This window comes from Equus caballus, chromosome 10 (genome assembly GCF_041296265.1).
Source record: "Equus caballus isolate H_3958 breed thoroughbred chromosome 10, TB-T2T, whole genome shotgun sequence".
NCBI lineage: Eukaryota > Metazoa > Chordata > Mammalia > Perissodactyla > Equidae > Equus > Equus caballus.
Window position 1 is genome coordinate 62,642,335 of NC_091693.1, and position 24,255 is coordinate 62,666,589.

A 24,255-nucleotide genomic window follows, 5' to 3' on the forward strand; every position below is an offset into this window, starting at 1 on the left:
GTTTTCGGTTGGTTTTTGTTGTTGTTATTGTTCTGGTTAGCAAGTAAATAAATAACATTCTATTATCAATAATGTTAAATGTGGGGGAAAAAAACCTGAAAGTAACCAGGATAGGAAATTATAGCAAAGCAGAAATTTAACCTAAAATCTTAAGCTAACAATCTTCATATAAGGCAGCAAAGTCTCCTAACAAGATAGAAAACTATTAGCAATTTCAAAAGCCAAATGTTTATATATGGCAATAACAGAAAAGGATTGCCACAAAACATATGTATGATTTTAGAAATCTAAAGTAAGAAAGAATACAACTGTCACCACTCTAGTACTTGCATCATATTCCAAGACAACAGAAAAATATGATAATCCAAGTTGAACTATTCAGGCAATGTTGGTGCTCACTTTCTTCACTATCTAATGCCAATAACTGAGGTTTAAAGGTAAAAAATAAAATACGAAAAAGTTATTTGATAAAACAGAACAGAATAAACATAACTTAAAATTATGTGAACATACTACATTGAAAAATTTTAGTATATTCATATGAAAATCTATGAATCAGAAATAAAACTGAAATCCAAATCACAAATATTTTAAACAGATTTAAAAGCATTATTTTCTATTCCTTTTATCCACATAGAATACATTAATCAGAAGTCCATATGATGCAGAAAATGCTACAAGATTTTGCTATGACGTTTCATGTTCCAAAATAATGCAGAGAAAAACTTTCCATGAATTCCAAGTTTTCAAAAATAAACACATGCAACTTAATTTAAAGTCCTCATGGCTGAATTTACCGTCTTGTGACCATTCTGGCAGGCCACATGCAGCGCCGTCTGCCCCATGGCGTCCTCAACGTCAACGTCACTGACGTGCTGTACAAGGTCATGGAGTAGTTCTGTCCGCCCATTCACAGCCAGCCAGTGTATCTGTGCAGCCATTTAGTTACTTAACATTTGTGCAAGAGTGTTTCATATAAAAACAGCAGATAAATAACACTATTATTTCTCAACTTTGAGCACATGCATATTAAATATTAAAATCTAAGCACATATACTTTTTTCCTATTTTTTTAACGGGGTAAAAATATGCATCAAGATGTAGGTTACACCACCATCTATTTCAAAACCAAGTGCTTCATCGTTCAAAGTAGTTAAGTATACTACACTTAGGATCACCAAATACTCTGCTTCTCTGATGACCCTGGACTCTATGCACAGTTTGTCTCTAGAGAAAAGATAATGGATATTTTTCGTTCCCGAGAAGCAAACAAGTTAAAAAGTAATTAACACAGTAGGTGTCATATTCTTTACTTCTGGTATTTGACCAGTAATGCGTGTATCATACATAAATAATAAAATATATAGGGAAGATAAAAAATATAAAACACCTATAAGTCTATCACTCAAAGATAATCAATGTTAAAACTGTGGACTATGACATTCACGTATTTTTTATTTGACCTCTTTCCATTAAAAAATCTATCATCAAACTTCTGTTTTAAAATGGCAGCGTGAACACATGCATCAGTCTACTCTTCCCCAAACACCACTGAAATGACAGAAGAGTACTTTTTCTTAAACAACAGACCCATTAAGATAAAGAAAAGGAGAGAATATAGTAGCAACAAATCTTGAAAGCTGGAAGCTTTTGACTTGTCAGAACAAAAAGCTGAGTCCTAAACCAGTAGTCAAGAAAGCCAAGAAGGAGGTGATTCAGATCACAGAACTCCCCAAAGGCTTAAGAACCGGTAGTAAGAACCCTCCTCATGCAGGGGTGAACGTGGGACTAAAAACACAGCACTTGAAAGTACATACATTAACATTTAGCCCCTTAGGTCCCCATCCCTCCCCTATTCTGCAAGGCTGATACCTGCCCCTCCCCAACCTGACAGAGCACAAGAGGCTTCAGAGTCTCTAGATAAGACACACCAGGGACGCTGAAGCAAGAACATCACGCTGCAAGAGAGAGACCAAGTGCATGTTTACACACTGAATACTGAAATCCCAAAGCCTTCCCCTCTACCCAGGGTCCAGAAAGCTAACATGCTGCTCGCACTTGGAAGAGCTTCCTCTGAGGAATCCGACCAGCTCAGGAGTAAATGCCAAAGAAACTACCATCAGGAAGGATCCTGAAGGCAAACGCCCAAGCAGATCACTCTACACTGAAGCCCAGTGAAAAGACCTCACACATTCAGACAGACTTTTCAGACAGCTTCTCCCTGTTCCACCAAACATTTGACAAATGCATCTAATTTGAAAGACAAAACACAAAACAAACAAAAAAGAAAAAGTAGAGAAGAAAAGGAACCATGAATATTCAAGAAAAAAACTGCAAAAGAAAAAACTATATTTAATACGCTCAGGGAGAAAACATACTGACTACATCCTCGAAACAAGAACAGGAGGGGCTGGCCCTGTGGCCTAGCGATTAAGTTCGCCCGCTCCACTGCAGGCGGCCCAGTGTTTCGTTGGTTCGAATCCTGGGCGCGGACACGACACCACTCATCAAATCACGCTGAGGCAGCGTCCCACATGCCACAACTAGAAGGACCCACAACAAAGAATATACAACTATGTACCGGGGGGCTTTGGGGAGAAAAAGGAAAAAATAAAATCTTAAAAAAAAGAAAAAAAGAAACAAGAACAGGATACTATTTTTTCAAAGGGACAGGGCAAAAAAAAAACGGGAAGAAGAACTCTTGGAAATTAATACTATGATAGTCAGGCAAACTCAAAGGAAGACTTAGAAGATAATACTAAGGAAGTCCCCCAGAAAGCACAAAAAGACAAAGAAAAGGAGAAACAAGAGAAAAGACAAAAAAAAATTAAAAGGCTAGCCCAAGAGGTCCAATATTCAAATAATAGGAATTCAAAATGGAGAGAATAGGGAAAACACAAGAGTGGAAATCATCAAAGAAATAATTTCTGAAAATTTCTCATGAGAGTTTCCAGGTTGACAGAGCCTCAGTATTATCCAGCCAAATGGATAAAATTAATACAAACCAAGACATATAACCACGACATTTCAGAACTCTAAGGACAAAGTAGATTCTGTAAGTTTCTAGAGGGAAAAAACCAGGTTTCACAAAAGCCATCAAGAATCAAAATGGCACCAAGTTTCATAGAAGACAACAAAGCAATGCTTTCAAAATTCTAAGGGAAAATGATGCCCAGCCTAGAATTTTAGTCATCTAAATTACCAATTACATAATCAGACTCAAAGACTCAAGCAATATTCAGTCATGCAAAATGTCAACAAATTTACCTCCCATGCACCCTTTCTCAGTTAACTACTAGAAAATGTGCTCCAGTAAAGTGACAGAATAGTAATTAGGAAAGACAGACACAGAACCTATATAACAAAAAAAACAAAACAAGAGAAAGGCAAAAGCAATCTCCAGGAAGATTGTGAAGAGACATTCCAAACAGCTGTGAAGCAGGCCTAGAAGTCAACCGATTCAGCTTCGAGAAAACAGAAGTCTGCATAAGAGACTCCTTCAAAACTAATCAGGAAGATGAAAGGTACTGAATACATACTATGTGGATATTCACAAAGCTCAGGGAAAATCTGGTAATGAATTAATAATAAATACTCATAAAACTTAAAAAAATTTTAAAGCTGCAATATGGCAAGAAAGAGAAATAAAAGATACATAGACTGGAAAGGAAAAGATAAAACTATCTCTATTTGCAGATGAGATGATCGTCTACACAGAAAATATAACGAGCATACAAAGCCAATACCAGAAAGTTCCATACAGTATGATTCCACTTATAAAACATTCTTGAAATGACAAAATTTTAGAAATGGAGAACAGATTAGTGGTTGCCTGGGCTTAGGCTGGGAGTGAAGGGGAGGAAAGCTGTGGCTATAAAAGAATAACACAAGACATCTTTGTGGAAGCAGAAACGTTCAGAATCTTGACTGTGATAGTGGACAGATGGATCCACATGGGTAATGAAACTGTACAGAACTTAATACACACACAGGTAAAACTGGATACAAGTAAACAAAATTGGGGAAAACTGACTAAGATAGGTTGTATCAACGTCAATATCCTGGCCATGGTATTATACTACAACTTTGAAAACGGTTATCACTAAGGGAAATCGGGCAAAATATACAGAGGATTTCTCTGTATTATTTCTTATAACTGCATATGAATCTACAGTTATCTCAATTTTCTTAACGCAATTATTAACTACATGAAAAGCAAATGCTGTGTAAGAAAGTAACTACAGCAAACTACTTGGCCTAATTACGAAAAATTTTATACAGTCAAAAAATGAAAACACTGGGGCCAGCCCCGTGGCCGAGTGGTTAAGTTCGTGAGCTCCACTGCAGGCGGCCCAGTGTTTCGTCGGTTCAAATCCTGGGCCCGGACATGGCACCACCCATTGAGCCACACTGAGGCAGCGTCCCACATGCCACAACTAGAAGGACCCACAATGAAGAATATACAACTATGTACCGGGGGGCTTCGGGGAGAAAAAGGAAAAAAATAAAATCTTAAAAAAAAAAAAAATGAAAACACTGAAAAATGATCTAACTAAAATTATGACTAGATTGAAGGCTATGAGGGAAATGTTCTTGTACAGGATGGATAATGGGAGTGGCTGAAAAAGAGAGCAATAACCTTATCTTCCAGAAAGTCAGTAGGTGATGCCTAAAACTGAAAAATCAAAAGGTAGCAATATTAGCATGTTATTTAGATATAGGGAAACAAAATTTTTAAACCCATTAAAACCGTTGAGAGGAGGTGACTCCTGAGTGAGAAGTTTGGAGGCTGGGGAGGAAGGTCAAGAGAATGTTTTCTTTTAGGGGGAGGGTATCATAAGGTAGATGTATATTTATTTGAGGTATAAAGCCATATAATTTACATGCCATACAATTCATCCATTTAAAGTAAGCTGTATTTAAAGTATACAACTTACTGGTTTTTAGTATATTCACAGACTTGTGCAATCATCACCACGACCAATTTTAGAACATTTCATTTCCCCAAAAAGAAACCCTGCACCCATTAGCAGTCACTGCCCATTTCCTCCATTTCTTCCAGACAGATAAGGCAAAGATCTCACCCTGACTCTGCCACCTGGGTAAAGTAAGTCATCACTGCCTTCAGTAGTTCTTATGGATGTTCTTTTGCTTTGTTCTCATAGAACTCTCTGTTAGAGGCAATGAATTCTTTGACAGTAGTTGGGGGATGGTATAGGCACGTTAACAAATATTCCATCACTCTTATTGTCTCACTTTGATAATTCTGAGTTCAGAACAAATCAACTCAAGTCTAAATACCTCATCCCTACCAGCAATATAAATAAGGCAGGGAAAAGTCTACAAAGCCCTGAGCTTATGGTTTATGGTGCTGAATGATGGTGCCTTGGCAGACACCAACATTTGGAATTATTCTTTTGTTTGGCTCTATCCCCACCTCATCCTTGACAATGCACCTTGGCAACATTCAGGATGGGTAAGCATAGAATATACTTTATTGAAAAAAGTGGAAGAGTGACTTTGAAGGTGAAGAGAATTACATGCTTTAAGTCTTTGCCAACCACTTCCATAGAGCTAGAACTCTCTTCCCAACTCCCACTGCCAACCCTACAACCACCACTTCCACCAGTCTAACTTCTATTTGACCCTTTGGCCTCAGCCCATGTGATGCTTCCCTAGGATGCCTCCTCCAATGCCCGAGGTGAGGATGGGTCCCCTCCTATGACTTGGATAGCATCTCCGGCTCCTATGTTGACATTCATTACACTGTGTCACCACTGCCTGAAGACTTTCCTGTCTCCTTTGGAAGTTTGGGGACAAGAAGGATCAGATCAGCCATATTCACTGCTCTATCACCACACCAGTGAAGTGCCTAGCACATAGTAGGTATTCAAGAAATTCCTGTTGAAAGAACAAATGAATGAAGAAACATGAGGAGTCCTTTGTGAGGGTGACCAGTCTAGAAAGCATGCAGTCAACCGTTCTCTCCTTTTGTGAGAAAAATCCTGGGACTCTTGGCTCCCCATTGAAGGTCTCTTCCATCTCAGAAGCCCCTGGCTTTACTGTCCCACGTATTTGGTGGCAACTGTTCAATTCTGCAGCAACACATTTTCACCATCTCATCTTGCTTCAGCTGATGGGGTCAATGGGCCCGGCTGTTGAATTCATTTCCACTATGGTGGTCTGGGACTAGGCAGAAACAAATCTGGGGGCCAGAACAGTTTCCAAGAGGAGGAGGCACATCACACCATTCAGAGCCCCAGGAGAGAACATCAAGGTCGGTCCCAGGCAGGAGTGTAGAGACTGTTCTATAATAAGCCTTATAGAATAATTTCACTCTTCAAATATATGCATGGATAATTTTTCAAATAAAAATTTGATTTTTAAAAATTTTCTACTCCACTTCCCTTAAAGTTCAAGAGTGAAGGGGAGAAATTAGCAGATACAAACTTACGTGATTAAACATATTATGTTAATATTGGACATTTTTTTTTTCTGCTTTATCTCCCCAAATCCCCCCAGTACATAGTTGTCTATCTTAGTTGCAGGTACTTCTAGTTGTGGCATGTGGGACGCCACCTCAACGTGCCATGTCCGCGCCCCAGATCCGAACCAGCAAAACCCTGGGCTGCTGCAGCATAGTGCATGAACTTAACCACTCAGCCACGGGGCCAGCCTCAATATTAGACATCTTATCTTGCCTATGCCAGATAATGTCCTAAGGATAAGCTTTGTCAATTTCATAGTTTAATAACCCTCTATGGTACCTACAATATCACTAAGCATCTTGGAGATACTCAGAATACAGTTTTTCTTTACAGAGTAGATGGTGCTATATTGCTAATATATAAGAAAAATCAGGATTATCACAGAAATTGTGGATTCCACATAATAATCATGATTGAGCTTTTTCTTTAATAAGTCATTCACAAAATAATTCAAATGTTAGGGAAGCTGTTTTTAATGCCCCAGCCCCCTACCTCACCAAAAAGAATTTAATCAGAAAGGCCTCAAAAACTGGCATGGCACATAAATACTCAATATTCTTTAGTCAAAAAATAAAAGATTAAATATCTACAAATACTACCAAAGGAAGGCAAAAAAATTTTTTCAGCTTTATTGAGGTATAACTGACAAATAAAATTATAAGATTTTTAAAGTGTACAATGTGATGATTTGATATACATTGTAAAAGGACTCCCATCATCCAGTCAATTAATACATCCATCACCTCACATACAGGAAGATAAAATTTAACGTCTTCTGTCATGACTTCAAAATAATTTCTCAATAATCACATAATTCTATTTTATCTCTACTTTTGTAATAAATAATGCTCCACTAAATAATGACAATTCGATTAACGTTTCTGGATTTCAACAATCTGTTCAGAAATATCCCACACTACCTCCCTATAATATCTATGTAGATCAAAAATACATTAACTTTTTTTGAAAAGAAAGTCATATGGCAAAATGAATAAAAATACTAGTTTTGAGTAAGATATAACAAGTCTGAAAGGATACAGGCCAAAATATTAACAGTGATTATCTCTGAGTGCAGAAACACAGGTGAGTCATCACTCCCTTCATTCCTTTCTTTTCCTTTCTGCCTAGCCATCCAATTTTCCTTCAGTGTACACATGAAAAGCATTTAAAAGGACATAATGAAAAACAGCTCTCCTATAATGAACTCGTAACACACCCTAGCAGAGATGCTCCTAAGAAGTCCCTTGAAAGTCAGTGACAAAAGCTAAGGGAATAAGACTTCAAAATAAATGAAAGGTCATAAACTTAAAAAGAAGGAGAAAGGAGCAATGTGGTGAACCGTAACTTCCCCTAATAAAATAGAGCTGAGAACTCTATCTCAAACCATTCTGCATCTTCTTAATTATCACAAAGAAGTAACTTGCAGAAACACTTGTACTACACTTTACATTACTATCACCTTCAATACTAATTTCTAAAACATATTTTAAAAATCTCAGATAAAATTCTTAGCACTTACTGCTGTAAGGCCTTCATTATTACAAATGTTGACATCAGCACTGTATTCTAATAATTTACTCATGCATTTCTTCTGCCTGAAAAAGAAAAAGAGACAGTCACGGATAACTGGTCCCAGAAAAATAAACAAATGACAATTATTTTACTGAAATATTAAGTACACTCAACATTAGTCGATGGCAAGTATCAATGTATATCTGCAATATTTAAATAAACACTATAACATTTGAAATAGAATACAAAATTGTTTCTACGACTCAAAGATAATAGGATAAAGAAAAGGCACAATGAGGTTTCCATGTCATTGGGACAAATTCATCATTCAAAATTCTGAGAACTTTCTAGCATTGACTGAATATCTGGAACAGCAATCTTCACTAGAAATATAAGACAATGTAAGTCCAATGGAAGGGGAATGGATATAGCAAAACGATGCCTCAATGTTGTATCCTACATCCAGATTGCAAAATATTTAAAAGTTAATACTAAGATGAGTTACAAAAACATAACCACAAAATTAATAAAATTCACGTCTATGCATCCCCCCACTCATTTTTTTCCGATTATTTGTACTATGGTAAAATACACATAACATAAAATTTATCATCTTAACCAATTTTATGTGTACAGTTTAGTCATATTAAGTATATTCATACTGTTGTGCAACCATCACCACCACCTATCTCACGAACTCTTCATCTTGCAAAACTGAAACTCCATACCCATTAAACAGTAATTCCCAATTCCCTCTCCCCTTAGCCCCTGGCAATCACCATTCTACTTTCTGTCTCTACAATTTGGCCTCATCTAAGTACCGCATAAAAGTGGAATCATACAGTGTTTGTCTTGTTTGTAACTAGCTTCTTTCACCTGGCATAATGTCCTCAAGGTTCATCCACACTGTCGCATATACGTCAGAATTTCCTTCCTTTTTAAGGCTGAATACTATTTCATTGTATGTATATACCACATTTTGCATACCCATTCATCGCCATTGGACAGTTAGGTTGATTTCATTTTAGCTGCTGTGAATAAGGCTGCTATGAACATGGGTGTACAAATATTTTTCAAGACCCTGCTTTCCACTTTATTGGGTATATACCCAGAAGTGGGACGGCTGGATCATACGGTTACTCCATTTGTAATTTCTTGAGGAACTGCCCAAACTGTTTTTCAGAGCATCTGTGCCACTTTACATTCCTACCAACAAAGCACAAGGATTCCAATTTCTCCACATCCTCATCATCACTTATTTCTTTCTGTTTTTTTGATAGCCATACTAATAAGTGTGAGTTGGTATCTCAGTGAAGTTCTGATTTGCATTTCCCTAAAGATGAGTGATACTAAGCATCTTTTCACGTTCCTATTAGCCATTTTCATCTCTTCTTTGGAGAAATGTCTATTCAAGTCCTTTGTCCCCTTTTAAATTGCCTACCCATTTCATTTTGCTCACAATGTTTCCCCTTAGCTTGATCCATTCCTAGTCACTATTCAATATTCATCTCAATTTCCCCCTCATTAAATAATAAAATGAAAATTCACAGTTTGAAAACTGCAAATGATATACACACACAATACACATTTAAAATACATGCTGGACTATGCTCAGTACTGAATTAAGGAAATACAATCCACAGCATGAAGAGGTTTATGATCTAGTTAAGTAAACAGTTATACATATAAAATATAAAATAGTGTACATGTAATAATATATTATGCATATGTTATATAATATAGTATGTATATATAATATTAATATATACAAGTATACTACATACATAGTATACGATATAGAGTACATAGTACGTATAGTATATATGTGTATATATTACTCCTTACTCAATTAGATCATAAATTTCTTCACACCATGAATTATATCACTTTTCTTTAACCAACTCAGTACTAAGCATAGGTAGGTGCTCTCAGTAAAACTCAACAAAACTTTATTGATTATTAAATTATCAATCATATAAGTCAATAGCTAAAGTTTTCATTGACTGAATAAGCCTTTCAAAAGAAAAGAGAACTATGGCCCAGCCCCAGTGTCCTAGGGGTTAAATTCAGCGTGCTACACTTCAGTGGGCCAATTTTGGTTCCCAGGCATGGACGTACACTGCTCTGTTAGCCACCATGTTGTGCTGGCAGCCCACATACTAAAAAATAGAGGAAGATTGGCATGGATATTAGCTCAGAGTGAATCTTCCTCAGCAAAAAAAGAAAAGAAAACTAACAAATTGCTTTTCTTGGTTTGATTTTGGGATCAGAAATAAAGTTAAATATCATTTAAAATCAGCATTATAACCGAAGAAATTAAAGCTCTCAGCAAACTTGTAAGTCCAAACATTTACAAAGTTCCTTCATCTAACACATTGTTATAAAAATCTTAGGAAATAAATCTTCAATAATCTTGAGACAACAGACCAGACCGTCCTATTAAAATGAACATGTTGTTTAAAACGTTTGTGTGTGTGTGTCTGTAACCATATTGCTGGATTTCTAAAACCTACTCAAAAGCCTGCCATGGACCATTGGCCTATTACCAAAATAAACACTTAGGTGGGAATGAGCCAAAGAAACAGTCCCAAAGAAGTGTTTAGGGTAAGAGCTGCTGAAGAAAAGCAGCATCCATAATGTTGCCCCACACACCCAAAATGAACTGCAAATGGTACAGGACAATATGAGAGAAATATATCCTCTTTTTCTTACCTAACAGTCATTATTCCTATTTTCCAGAACCTGAGTAAATCAAAACAACCCAATAAGTGAGCACCTATTTTGCTAAGAATTGGAGCTAAAATATTAACTAATACACGGGCTCTGCCCTTTATGAGCTCACAATCTAGCCGAAAAAATCAGGTTTCAAATCTGACCAATATGCAACCTAAGGATACACAGTAACTCTGAAGTCTTCCCTTTTCAACATTCTCATGCAATCGTAACCAATGCTGGATCCTCCCGTACAGGAAGCAAGTATTTTCCTGCCCAGATACCGCAACAATTATAGGAAGCTTACGGTAACCCAAATGACACAGGGACCAGTCATCCAAGTGCTTTGTGGCAGCTTAATGGGTCTTCTACTGGAAAGGAAGGCAATTCAGTACTAATGCTCCCAGCATTAACGGGTCAAGAGAGAAATGATAAAGCAGGCCAAGAGAAATACACTACCCATCTGACAATGATAGCGAGGGAACAAAACAAAAAACTAACCCCCCAAAAAACAGATGGAACAGCAAAAGGGGCAGAATTCCCCTGACTTCTGCTCCAGTCTAGACAAACTGGAACGCATAGAGAAATTACAGTAAGAAGCTATTTCTGAAAACATTAGTGGCTACAGAAGTAACAAGTACTCAAGTCACTCAGCAAACATTTACTGAGCACCTCTAAGTTGGACAGAACATCCATTTAATAAATAATAAAAACCAAAATAGTTAAGAATTGAGTATCAAAAGTAATATTTACAGAAACAGAAAGGCATCCAAATTAGAAGTTATGTGAGGCTTATGAACTACTCTTATTCCTTTTCTCTTCATTGACTTGCCACGTGAATCACGTAATATCTGTCATATTTCTTTACCTTTAAGATGTAACTGCCTCCAACCTAAATGATCTCACCAAAATATAAAAAGATAAATACATGAGATGATGGTGACAGATGTGTTTCTAACTAGATGAGAGGAAACTTTTCATAATGTATATGGATATCAAATCATCAGCCATACACTTTAAATATCTTACAATTTTATTTGTCAATTATACCTCAAGAGAGCCAGAAAAAAAAGGTAATCGGGGCTGGCCCAGTGGTGTGGCAGGTAAGTTCACGCACTTCACTTGAGCGGCCTGGGATTCAGTGGTTTGGATCCCAGGCACAGACATACACACCGCTTATCAAACCACGCTGTGGCAGGCATCCCACATGCAAGATCGAGGAAGATGGGCACAGATGTTAGCTCAGGGCCAATCTTCCTTGGCACAAAGGGGAGGACTGGTGGCGGATGTTAACTCAGGGCTAATCTTCCTCAAAAAAAAAAACTCTAATGTCTCCTAAATGACTAAGTCTGTTGCTAAATGGCAGTAGATATTTTATCCCTGCTGTGCACCATCTGTCCTTTCATTTACAGTTGCTGAGACAGAATACTGAGATATTTTTCTATGTAACTTTTTCAAAGAGCTTTGTCACTGCCCTACCAACACTTGGGATAATGTAGCTAGACCTGAGATCAATTCAGCAAGGAAATGAACCATTTACTCTATGACCTTGGGTGTGACACACCACAACATACCTGATACCTATTAGAACAGTGGACAACTAAACTGGGTCACGTGGTAAATCAGGAAGTGGGGCAGACCACAGACAGTCAAAGGACCACGTCTTCCCCTGTGCAACCTGGATGTCACTACGGTGTTCCATTTTTCGGTTCCACTTTAATCCTTAAATGCAATAATTTGGCCTCAGATTGACACAATGGACAATTTTAGCTCCATGTCCATCTCTCTCAGGCTGCCACCTCTACTACCTAGAATCCCAGTTTAAAACAGGAAACAAAAGTATTTTCAAGAGTAATCAAAAGAAGAGACACAGAATATACATTCATAGAGAAGTTTTATAGCATTCAAAAATTATGTTCCTCAAGCCCTAAATCAAAACTACTTACTTTCATTTTAAACCTAATTCCAACCACTTTGGTCTGGTTTCTCATTCCAACAGAATTTTAAGAAATGAAAAAACAGTGGTAGAGGCAGACACAGAGATGTGACATCTGAAATTCTTGACCAAAAAAGGAAAAACCCATGAAGAGTATAGTAGGGTTTAAAATAGCACAGAAAAACATAATGATGTTCATAATGATGACCAGAGTTATCAGGAAGAGGCAAAAACATATGCCCATTTTGAAAATACTGCTTTTCTAACAGGAAAAAACTTATTTAATAAAAAAACTTTAACGGAGGGCTAGAAAGCACATTATTTATTTAGAAAACTTTTTGTTATAGTTAAAATGAAAAATAGTTTGAGACGGAAAGGAGTAAGCAGCCCTTATCTAGAAAGTTCACTCTAGTACAGCGTGTTCTCAAATCATTACACATACGCTGAGCATACTACATTTGCTCTGTCTTTAATTCCATTAATAAAATCAACTCAACAAACAATTTGGAAAAATAAGCCATGGAGTTACATGTGGCCAAAGATTAGCAAGACAAACAACACCAAAACAAGGAAGTGAAAATTACACTTTTCAGAAAATACAATGTCGTTATAATACAAGTAAAACTGAACTTTGACAAATATATTTTCAAGAAGAAAAATACCAGCAAACAATTTAATAAATTAAATATGCTAGTTATTTAAAAGTTGTATATAACAACCCAAGAGCCTCTTCCCAAGGCAAATATTGGGTGACAAAAAAAAAATCACCAAATCAAGGTAGAGTGCCTTGAATACTGTTAGTCATATCTGATAACACAACTTAAGCTACGTAAGGACACAAAATACTTACCCATTTCTAGCTGCCAAATGCAGGGGCGTACAGCCTGAGATATCTTGATAGTTTGGATTTGCTCCTTTCTTCAACAGCAGAACCAAGCATTCCACCGATCCACAGCTAAACAATATGAAAAACAGTTCAGATACATTCAGAAAACAGTCACAGCTGACAAAGCTTAAATAAAGAACAAAAATTTCTATTAAACACATTGTTTTTGAAGTTCATTTTGATTTTACTACACTTTGATTTAACTTGTCACAAACAGTAAATATCCTTTACTTTCAAAATGGCACATTCTACGATGAAAGCTATGAAGTATGTGAGAACTTCAAATAAAGCGAAATCAAGTATTAGTACATAAAAGAAACCATAGAGCAGTCTCAACTTTTTGGCCTTCCAGAAGTTAAATTTACTATGAAAAATTAATTTTGACACATCTACCTAAATCCTGAAAGGAGGCCAGATATCAACTAATTCATTGATTACACCCTGGAAGATTGTGGATAAAAACCATTCTCAAACCTAAGCAAAAAATATAAACCCAATGACTTCACATGCAGTTAGTACATAAAATCTCGTAATGGTAGGATCAAAAGAAAATTCAATGACTGTACCCTCTTAAGTACATCCAGGAAACACAATCCCCATGCCTAACCTCCTCTGATGCGATCTAGAATCCACCAAGACAGCAGATATGTGACTTGAGTCCAATCTCAAGGTTAACAATCTATCTAGAGAAAGAAGGCAAGCACAGCACACTAAGCCCTGAACAGAATAAAGCGTCTGTTCTCATGTCTCCCCAGAACTACTGTGCGACAACACTGAGTCAAAGCTTCCTGATCATTACTCTAGACCAGACTTTAATCCAAAATATCTTTAGTCTTACTTTGCTGCAATGTGAAGCAAGCTTCTTTTCACACGTCCAAATGCATAATTGACATCAAACTTTGAATTTGATAGTAGTTCAGAAACAGACCTACACCAAGAGAATTAAAAGACAAGTCATCACACTAAAGAGATGGTTTTTAAAAACAACACGGGGCCAGCCTGGTAGTAAAGTGGTTAAGTTCGCATGCTCCACTTCAGTGGCCCAGGGTTCACCAGTTCAGATCCTGGGCATGGACCTAAGCAGTACTTATCAAGCCATGCTGTGGCAGGCGTCCCACACACAAAGCAGAGGAAGATGGGCATGGATGTTAGCTCAGGGCCAATCTCCCTCAGGAAAAAGAGGAGGATTGGCCGCAGATGTCAGCTCAGGGCTAATCTTCCTCAAACAAACAAACAAAATAACTCAAGTTAAAAGCTCTTTAATTACTCTTACCAATTATTAAGAAGGTTCTGTCAGACGTCAACCTAAAATCAAGGCACTATTCTCTTAAGTGTAGCATGGCAGCCAGCGCAGCATCATCCCAAAACTGACTGCCCTGACCTATAAACTAGGGCTGAAGGTTTCCTGGTCTGCCGCTCTGGCTGTGTGGCCTGCTCTCAGGACACCTAAGTTGGCTTCAGCTCTCCCTAGATTCTTGAGAAACAAAGACAGTAGGGCTGGCTGCTCCCCTTGTAGGAAGTTGAGCCTATCTATATTACTTTTGGCCAAATAAGAAAAATCAGACAAAAACATGTTTTAGTTATACCAGACAGGAAGTTTCAAGCAAAAAATCATTTATATTTTAAACTTGTTTCAAAATAGTTTCTCTTTACTTTCTTCTCATTATAGCAAACTACCCAATGGCTAACCACAGCAGAGCTGTCTGCTGCGGGGTAAACGTCTCATCACATAGCCAGATAACTGTATCTCACATGTGCCCTGCAAAAAGAGTATCACCACTACATCAATAAAAAGAACATCCATGGAATGGAACACTACGGAAATCAGTTGTCCTTCAGCTCTAACCTCTTGCTACTAAAGATCAGTAGTGACCTCCAGCAGAAATCATCACAATGTTTTTTTCACTGTCAGAGACCAATCAAATATTTGACTTAATATCTGCCTATTCATTTAGAAAATCTCTTACCATAGAATGTTACGGTTGATATAGATCTTGGGAAATCTTTTTTTTTTTTTTTTTTTAGATTTTTTATTTTTTCCCCTTTTTCTCCCCAAAGCCCCCCTGGTACATAGTTGTATATTCTTTGTTGTGGGTCCTTCTAGTTGTGGCATGTGGGATGCCGCCTCAGCGTGGTTTGATGAGCAGTGCCATGTCCGTGCCCAGGATTCGAACCAACAAAACACTGGGCTGCCTGCAGCGGAGCACGCGAACTTAACCACTCGGCCACCGGGCCAGCCCCCGGGAAATCTTATTTCTTATTTCACAGGCAGAAAAGTATTAACAGAGGCTAAATAGGGCAACATCTACATACAAATTGTGTGTGTGTGTGTGTGTGGATGTACACACAAAATTCAGGAAAGTTTCTACTTCTCAAAAAGTGTAAATTTGTGAAATAGGCACTCACCTGTGTTGATCAGCCATGACCATTGGCATTAATGTATAAACAGCAGTTTCATTATCTGAGTAAAAAAAAAAAACAGAAACAGAATTATCTCCTTACTTTTTCCAAAGGGTGATACTTAAGACTACTTTAGAGTTTTATTAGCTCTACATAAAAAGCAAGAAGAAGACATGGAAGAACGTTAAGGATAGCACAGAATACCAGACGTACTGCAAAATTTACAACAATGCAGAATTTATCCCTTCTAATGCTCGTCCTCTGTACATTGTCACAAAAGTACTTAGCTTCTGGATTTGAGGGGGAAATTACAAACCTAATATTTTCTGTACCTTTAACAGCTGAAATTTCTTTTGCTTTCAAAGAGGTGTTTAATGACTTTGTTTTATCATACTTATATTTAGTTTGCAGGAATTTTAAGAATATGTGAATATTAAAGTTATATGAGCTAAAACAATTTTAAAACATTAAATACACACCATACTTGCTCCCTACCAATACTATAATAAAAGAAATTATTTTAGAAGCTTTTATGAAACAGCATTAAAGTCTTACTTTTACTTATTACTTTACACTATCAACATTTTCATTTATATCTTTTATAGAATAAAGTCACAGAAACCTGGTCCAAAAAAAAAAGATTAAAAGTCAACAACATCTGGGGCCAGCCCAGTGGCACAGCGGTTAAGTGTGCATGTTCCGCTTCAGCAGCCCGGGGTTCGCCAGCTCGGATCCCAGGTGCAGACCATGGGACACCATGCTGTGGTAGGCATCCCACATATAAAGTAGAGGATGGGCATGGATGTTAGCTCAGGGCCCTCCTCTTCCTCAGCAAAAAGAGGAGGATTGGCAGCAGTTAGCTCAGGGCTAATCTTCCTCCAAAAAAAAAAAATAGTCAACAACATCTATGATGCCATATTATATACTTATGTAAATTTCAGCTCGTGTTTGAATTTATTTTTATATATTACTAATGGTCATTCCTCAATTCAATGCATTTTAGAGGTTTATGATTTTTAATAAGTTATTTACAGAGAAGTAACCTTGACAACTCCCATTCAGCCCTCAGAAAGTTAATACCAATGTTAAAATTAATGAGTTAAAGTTTGAGGAGAAAAAGGATATTTGCATAGTATCAAAGTATCTCCCCAAAATTTTGATTAGTTACAAAGGAAAAATGGTAAATTTACGGTGAAGAACCCAGCAGACACCACCTTAATCAACTGATAAAGGGTAACATCACCAGAAATAACACATATCCATATCATGTACCCCCTGATACGGTCCACTGAGAAGGGCACACCACTTTTGTAGTATTCTTGCCAAAAATACATAGTTTTAGTCTAATTATGAGAAAACATCAGATAAATCCAAATTACAGGGAATTCCACAAAACGGCTGATCAATCCTCTTAAAAAGTCTCAAGGCCATTAAAGATAAGGAAAGACTGAAGAACTATCACAATTTGGAGGAGGCTAAGAAAACACAACAACTAAATGAGATATGGTATCCTGGACTGGATCCTAGAGGAAAAAAGGGACATAGTGAGAAAACTGATGAAATCCGAATAGAGTCTGCAATGTGGTTAATAGTATTACACCCATGTTTATCCCTTAGTTCTGATAACTGCACTAGGGTTGTACAAGATATGAACGTTAGGAGAAGCTGGGAGAAGGGTGTATGGGAACACTGTACTATTTATGCAACTTTTCTACAAGTCCAAAATTACTTAAAAAAGAAAAGTAAAAAAAAAAAAAGAAAAAGATGCAGAATTGTTATCATTAAAAGAGTTTTAAGAGATGAATCAACTAAATATAACGTGGACTTTGTCTGGATACTGATTCAAACAAACCAACTGTAAGAAGCTATTTTTGAGAGGGGAAAACTGAATATGGACTGGGTATTTGATGACAAAAAATTATTGTTAGTTGTGTTGGCTCTAATGGTGGTATTATGATTATGTTTGAAAAAATATATATTTAGAAATATTGGGGATGGCCCCACAACATAGTGGTTGAGTTCCGCATGCTCCGCTTTATAGGCCCAGGTTCACAGGTTCAGATCCTGGGAGCAGAACTACACCACCTGTTTGCCATGCTGTGGCGGTGACCCACAAGCAAAAGTGAGGAAGACTGGCACAGATGTTAGCTCAGGGCCAATCTTCCTCAAGCGAAAAAAGAGGAAGACTGGCAACAGATGTTAGCTTAGCACAACTCTTTCTCAGCAAGAAAAAAAAAAATAAAAGAAATACACTGAAGTATTTAGAGGAGAGAAGAAACAAGTTATTACCATTTCTTCACGTTTTTTCCTTATTTCACTATTTGTGAGTATATACACAAAAAGCAATTTAGTCCTAGTCAATATTCACAAGTTTAGTATGCAGATGCAACAAAATTCTTTCACTATAACATAGAAAAATAAAATAATACCGAAGAATCCTATTAGTAATAGCCAACGTGTTTTAAATCGTTATCTTAAAGGCACTGTTCTAAACACTTTACACACAGCATTTCTTTTATCCTCACAACCATCTTATGAACTAGGCACTATTATCCCCATTTTACAACAGAGAAAACTGAAGCACTAAGCAACAAGCTGTGTGGTGGTGGCATTAAGGGGCTAAGTGGAATTCTAACCTGACTGACTGCAGAGCCCCAACAATAAAAATCCTACAGTGCATCCAGTATACATTACATAGCGTAATCAAAAGGTCCACAATATTTAATATGTGCAATACTCTCTAATTTGTTTTATTCTCTTCTATTTCATTTTTTTAAATGCTGACTGCAACCACTAAACTGTTCTCATTAACCACCAGTGAGTCACCACTAGGCATTGAAAAACACTGCTTTCAGCCTCCCTGGGCACGGCAACATTCTTTATCCCTCATATAATACACACCCCAATAAAAATCCGAACGTCTAAACCATGACAATTTCAATTAAGTCACCTTTTAGTAAATAAAGTCATAAACAAGAAATGCCTTTATTTGTGAATGTAAACTTATAAATCAAGACAGTACATAATTTTAAGTGAGCATGAGTGAGCATCATAAGGTTTGCCTGGGTTTTATATATGGGGTGTTTATTAAGATGAAATTAGATGTGGATCTTACTTTTTAAGTCACATCTAACCTTATAAAAATATAGCTCACCTACACTAAAAGGTATGAAGAAACAAATACAGCCACAGCTACGGTGCTAGAAGACTATCCAGGAAACGCTATACTAAGAAGGAACAGAATAAAACTTGTCGTGAGGGGCTTCCTTCTCCACACTCATGAAGATACCTTGAGGAAGGCATATAATTAAAGTTTTTAGAGTGATAAGAAAAGTTTACTCTCTCACTTTATCAGATATGTTGGCCATTTTTATTAATAGATAATAAAATTTTATTAATAGACAAAAGTTTCAGAACTCAACAACTACAAAGAAAACCTTAAAAAACAGGGAGCTCAGACTCATGGAAGCGATTTTTGAAACATTCATGATTATCCTAAATCAAGATTCAAATATATGCGAAAATGGGCTCACATCCTATTATTCTATTAAACAAACTACATTCATTGTAAATGCAGTAGTTTGAGAGTATTTTTTCCACATAAGTAAACAATGTAAACCAACTTTGTAAAGTCCACCGAGAATGCATCTCCCTAAAGTAATTTCTTTCCCCTCCTTCCTCCCTCCCAAGAATATCCCTGTCAGCCCTGCCCAGGATGAGTCAACAGGCCGCACTCATTACTTCGTGGTAATACTCAGCTTTTCATCATCCCAAGGAAACATAAATGTGACCACCCAGTATCTCACTCGGTACATCAAATATCTGCAGTTTAATCCTACGCAACAAACTTGATTTTAGAGTAATGAACTTGAGTAAAAGCTCATTAAAAACATCCCAACCTTCATAATTTCTTTCAATTAGATCACTATGAACCGCTGAATTCTAAGGCACAATAAATATCTGATTATTTCCTAAATTTAGAGAAATCTCAGAACTTCTGCTTAGCCCTTAAAACGCAAGTACAACAATCTGGATTTTCATAATTAGAATATAATATATTTATACACACACACACGTACATACTCGAAAGAGCCAATCAGAGAATTCAAAAAGATTCACCAGAACTTAAGGACAGAGATAAATTAAAGGAACAAGATGAGCAAACTTATTATAATCAAAGAAAAAGAAATGTAAGCAAGACACCACTTGGCCTAGTAATATGAGAAAAAGTTTTATTTTCAATCACTCTAGTTTCCAGGGGCTCTCAGACTGTTGGTGGAACTTTCCAAAGAGTAAGCTGAGAGGTGGATACTCAGAGCCTTAAAAATGCTGATCTAATTAGATCTATAATTCTCCCATGTGTTAATCCTGAGGAAATATTTATAAAGGCAGACTGAGACCTAAAAGAGTACAATCGTGCTCCTCATAAAATCTACTACAAAAACAAAAATTACACTGAACATTTGTTGCATGTATCCTATGAAATCCTACAAAGTCATGCGTATTTAAAGATATATAAAACGTGACATGTTTTTAAAAGCAAAATAAAAGACTATATTTAGTATGATCTTAATCTGGTACAGAAAGAAATAATAGAAGGAAATAAAGAAAATACTAACATTGTTTATTTCTGGGTGGCGGAATAACAGATTTTTTTATTTTCCTTTTCAAAATTTTCTACAATGAAAATATATTACTTTCAAAACCAGGAAACATTATCAAAGTCTTCTAAATAGCATTTATTTAAAAAAAATGAGATTTAAACTAAGCAATACAAATTGCTGTGTCAATGAAACTATACAAGCAGTCTTCTTCATCAACGTATACCAATAATTTGACTGTGGAAAATGACCACAGAAATATGAATCCATTTCTTAAGTGAAATGGATTCACTTAAGAAATGGATTCAAAGGTGGAAGTTGGAAGGAAAGAGAAAGAAAGCTGAAGCTGCAAATCTAGTTATTAAAATCAGGATTATTTTCAGTTTACTTCATACTAGCAAAGTACCAAGCACAAAAATGTTTTTGAGAAACAGTCACCACAAACCATCCCTATTCTGAGTCATAAGTAGAGACCAGGCAAAATTTCTCCAAGAGAATTACCCCCAAAGTCCCCATTCCCACATTTCTTTGATAGCTCTCTCCCAAGGTCCCCCTCCCTTCCCTGACAAATCACCTCTCTAGCAGAAATTCAAAGAAAGTTTTGGAAAAAATGAAATAAGATAAACACACACCATGTATTTTTCAAAAATTCACCAGCCATAAGCCCCTTAGCCCTTCTCTCACTTGGGCATACAGAACCAATAGCCTCTTAGGGGCAGCGTGCGATCTCCCACTGTCACTAAAACGTCTGATTTCATGAAGCTGCTAAGAAAACGCTTTCTTTCTGACCTTCTTTATTACCAGTGTTTTACCTGTCCTGAAGGAACCCTGGCACACTGAACTAAAATTGCTGAACCACAGGGATCACGCCTTATTCCTCTTTGTAGAGCCCCAGCCCCACTGACGTCTGACGAATAAATGAAGAGTGCAGGCATGCATTTTAAAGTGTATATACGCATACACACAGCACTTTAAGAGTACAGGTTGGTTTCATTGACATCCTTTTATTTGTTTATTGTCAAAATACAATAGTGCTCCACATTTTCGAAAACAAAAGCTGCTTAACCCGCACCCCTCCCCCATCCCCACCTGCAGCTTAAAGCAAACACTACTGTTTTTGAAGCACCTCTCTAGCCCCAGCAAGCAGCGTTTGTAAAACGGCCCACAACTGGAACGTTTTCTGAATCCAGGGTTCCGCCATCTGGCTGATATTTCTGCCCCTTCGCCAAAAACCCTTGATGGACAGTCGGGAGAGACTTCGGTCTGTCCTGCTTCTTCCCGCAGCAGAACCGCACTGCCCGGGCCCCTCCCGCAAATTCCCACCTGCCCGGTCGGGAGAGACGAGCGAGGGGTGGCCGGGGCTCCTCGCCCGGCCCCCTCCGGGGAAGGAAAGTCAACGTGGGCGTTTGCTCAGCTTTCGGTTCGTTTTCCCAGCGGACCTCACCGCGGCCGGAGGAAGCCCCGCCCTCGCCCCGCCGGCCGCCCCGACGCCCCCAGCGCCGCGGCCCCGCTCACCGTCCGGCAGCTCCACGGTGCGCGCGCGGCGCAGCGAGCGCGTCAGGCGATTGAGCTGCTCCATCGCTCTCTCCATCCTCGGCGCGCCCTCCGCGCTGTCCCCGCCGCGCCGGCGGCCTCCGCGCCAGCGCCCTACATCCCGCCCCGGGCCCGTCCTGCGGCCGGAGGCGCTGGCTCGCCCCAGCCAGCGCCCGGGGCTGCGGGGCCGCTCGGGACTGCGTCCTCCGTCCTGGGGCTGGGGACTGCCGGACGGACCACCGAGCAGACACCCGCCGCCGCCGAAGCTGCCGCCGCAGCTGGCGCCCTTCCTGCCTCCGCCACCGCTTCCCTCCCGGACTCGCACGGCCTTCTGGGAACTGTAGTTCCGAGGCGGCCGAGCCGAGCGCCCTGGGCGGAGCCACGCTGGGTGCGCCTTTGGCTCCGCGCCCCAGCAGCGCAGACGCCGGGGTAGGGCGCTGTGTGCTGAAAGCAACGAAGTAAGACTGAACGTACACCGAAGTTCCAGAGAGACTTCCTGGGTGTCCCCACGCCCCCTCCTGCTGCCCTCCAAAGTTGTACGGGGGCAGCTTTCTGCAATTCTGTCACTCCCCTGCATAGCAGATTGGGGATTTGCACAATTGTTCTAGCTATCATCATCATCCCAGTTTTGGTACATTCGTTTCCCAGGTACATGAACTGTTGAAATATTATATTTTCATATGTCAAATTTAAAGAATAATAAAGTCAAACAAACGCAAAAGCAGAATACAGTGTTTGTTGCATTGCAAGTAACTTAACTAGAGCTTAATTATTTGTCTCCCCTGCTGGGCGACTTGATAAGGGCAAGGACACCACTCTATCTTGTGCCTTATATTCCTATACTTACCACGGCACCTGACACAAGGTTGAAACTTTGGGGAATATATGGGTGAGATCTTGAAAGAAAATTTTAGTTTATTTTGGTAGATGAGGTGTCAAGGTGATCCCACTGGGAAATCCAAAGAGTTTCACTTTGTGCGTGGCAAAAAACTTGACGATACCCACAACGTGTGGAAGAAAGGAGTTATAAAGAAATTGGGGAAAGATCATATTTGTCAGCTCTACACAGAAGTCGAGCACAGCCAGGATAAGAACAAAAATTTGAGCACCTGAAACAAGAAAGAATTAATCCAATCCAAGTGAATATGAGCCTGGCTAATAGCACTGACAATGAAATGTTAAGGAGGAATTTTCTCTTCTTGGACATAATCAGTGCAAAGATGATGCTGCAGTAAGAGAGAAGCAAAGAGCTTGGACTTTCTCAGCTTCTCCTTCCTCCAAGAGGCAAAGCTGTTCCTACGTACAACGAATGGGCACATGCGTGTTGATAATGTATGTTGTCTGGTCCAGAGGGAGAAAGAGAGTCTCACCTGCCTATCCAGCATGTGCAGGGGCAGATGGTGGGTGGCATGGATGTTGCCTGCCAATGCCACCCTAAATCCAACCTGCATCTGTGGGTTACTTGTTCCAGTGGTGCAACAGGCTCAGGGCAGACCTCCTAACCAGTTGGTTTAGATGAGACCTAAACCAGTCTGGCAACAAGGTGGAAGGTCAAAGCTTCAAAAGAATGACAAATGCTATGGGCTGGTCTGAGCCATGCCCAACACTTTGTAACCTGGTTTCAACTAGAAATGCTCAAGCCTTTCCTGGCCTTCCCCATACCATTCAGAAAGTCAAGATCCCCGCTGCTTTACAGGAATTAGCACCTTAGCCCCTGTCATCACTGCCACTCCTTAGGCTGTTGTTCCATATAAATCACTTACAAGGTCCTGTGGGCACCAAGCCTGGAGTTTGTGTGCAGGGAGAGGAGCACCCAATAGCCTCCATGGTGGGCATCGCTCCCCATGCTGGTTACTGTGGCCATGGGAGTGGAAGATGCTGGAAGAACGTTACAGAATGCTGCTGTGGATTATCAGTTCTAAGTTCTGAAGCATGACATAGTCTCTCAAAGAGCTCTGCTCCAAGATGTATGAAGCTGCAGTACTACTGTAGGCTTATCACCTCCTGTCCAATGGAACTTTCTACAATGACAGAAATGTCCTATGATCTACACGGTCCAAAATAGTAGCCACCAACCAAATGGGGCTACTGGGTCCTTGAAATGTAGCTAGTGCAGTTGGCTTTTAAATATGTACTTAAATGTAATTAATGAAATTAAATAGCCTCATGTGCCTAGTGGCTACCATA

The 24,255-nt window shown here is 38.7% G+C and overlaps 1 protein-coding gene across 2 annotated transcripts in view; it reads right to left on the minus strand.

Moving 5' to 3' along the window:
* The window catches only part of HACE1 (HECT domain and ankyrin repeat containing E3 ubiquitin protein ligase 1), a 105,948-nt gene extending 83,546 nt beyond the window's left edge, over positions 1-22,402 (minus strand). Inside the window, exons 1-6 of one of the 2 annotated variants that reach the window (XM_001501736.7) lie at positions 22,051-22,402; positions 15,941-15,995; positions 14,373-14,462; positions 13,499-13,603; positions 8,008-8,083; positions 798-929 (exon numbers count right to left, since the gene is read on the minus strand). In XM_001501736.7, coding sequence (XP_001501786.2) covers positions 798-929; positions 8,008-8,083; positions 13,499-13,603; positions 14,373-14,462; positions 15,941-15,995; positions 22,051-22,126 — 534 coding nt within the window. In that variant the 5' untranslated portion in view covers positions 22,127-22,402. The remainder of the gene's footprint in view (positions 1-797; positions 930-8,007; positions 8,084-13,498; positions 13,604-14,372; positions 14,463-15,940; positions 15,996-22,050) is intronic. The other variant, XM_014734298.3, reaches the window with a different exon arrangement.
* Between the last annotated feature and the right edge of the window lie 1,853 nt (positions 22,403-24,255).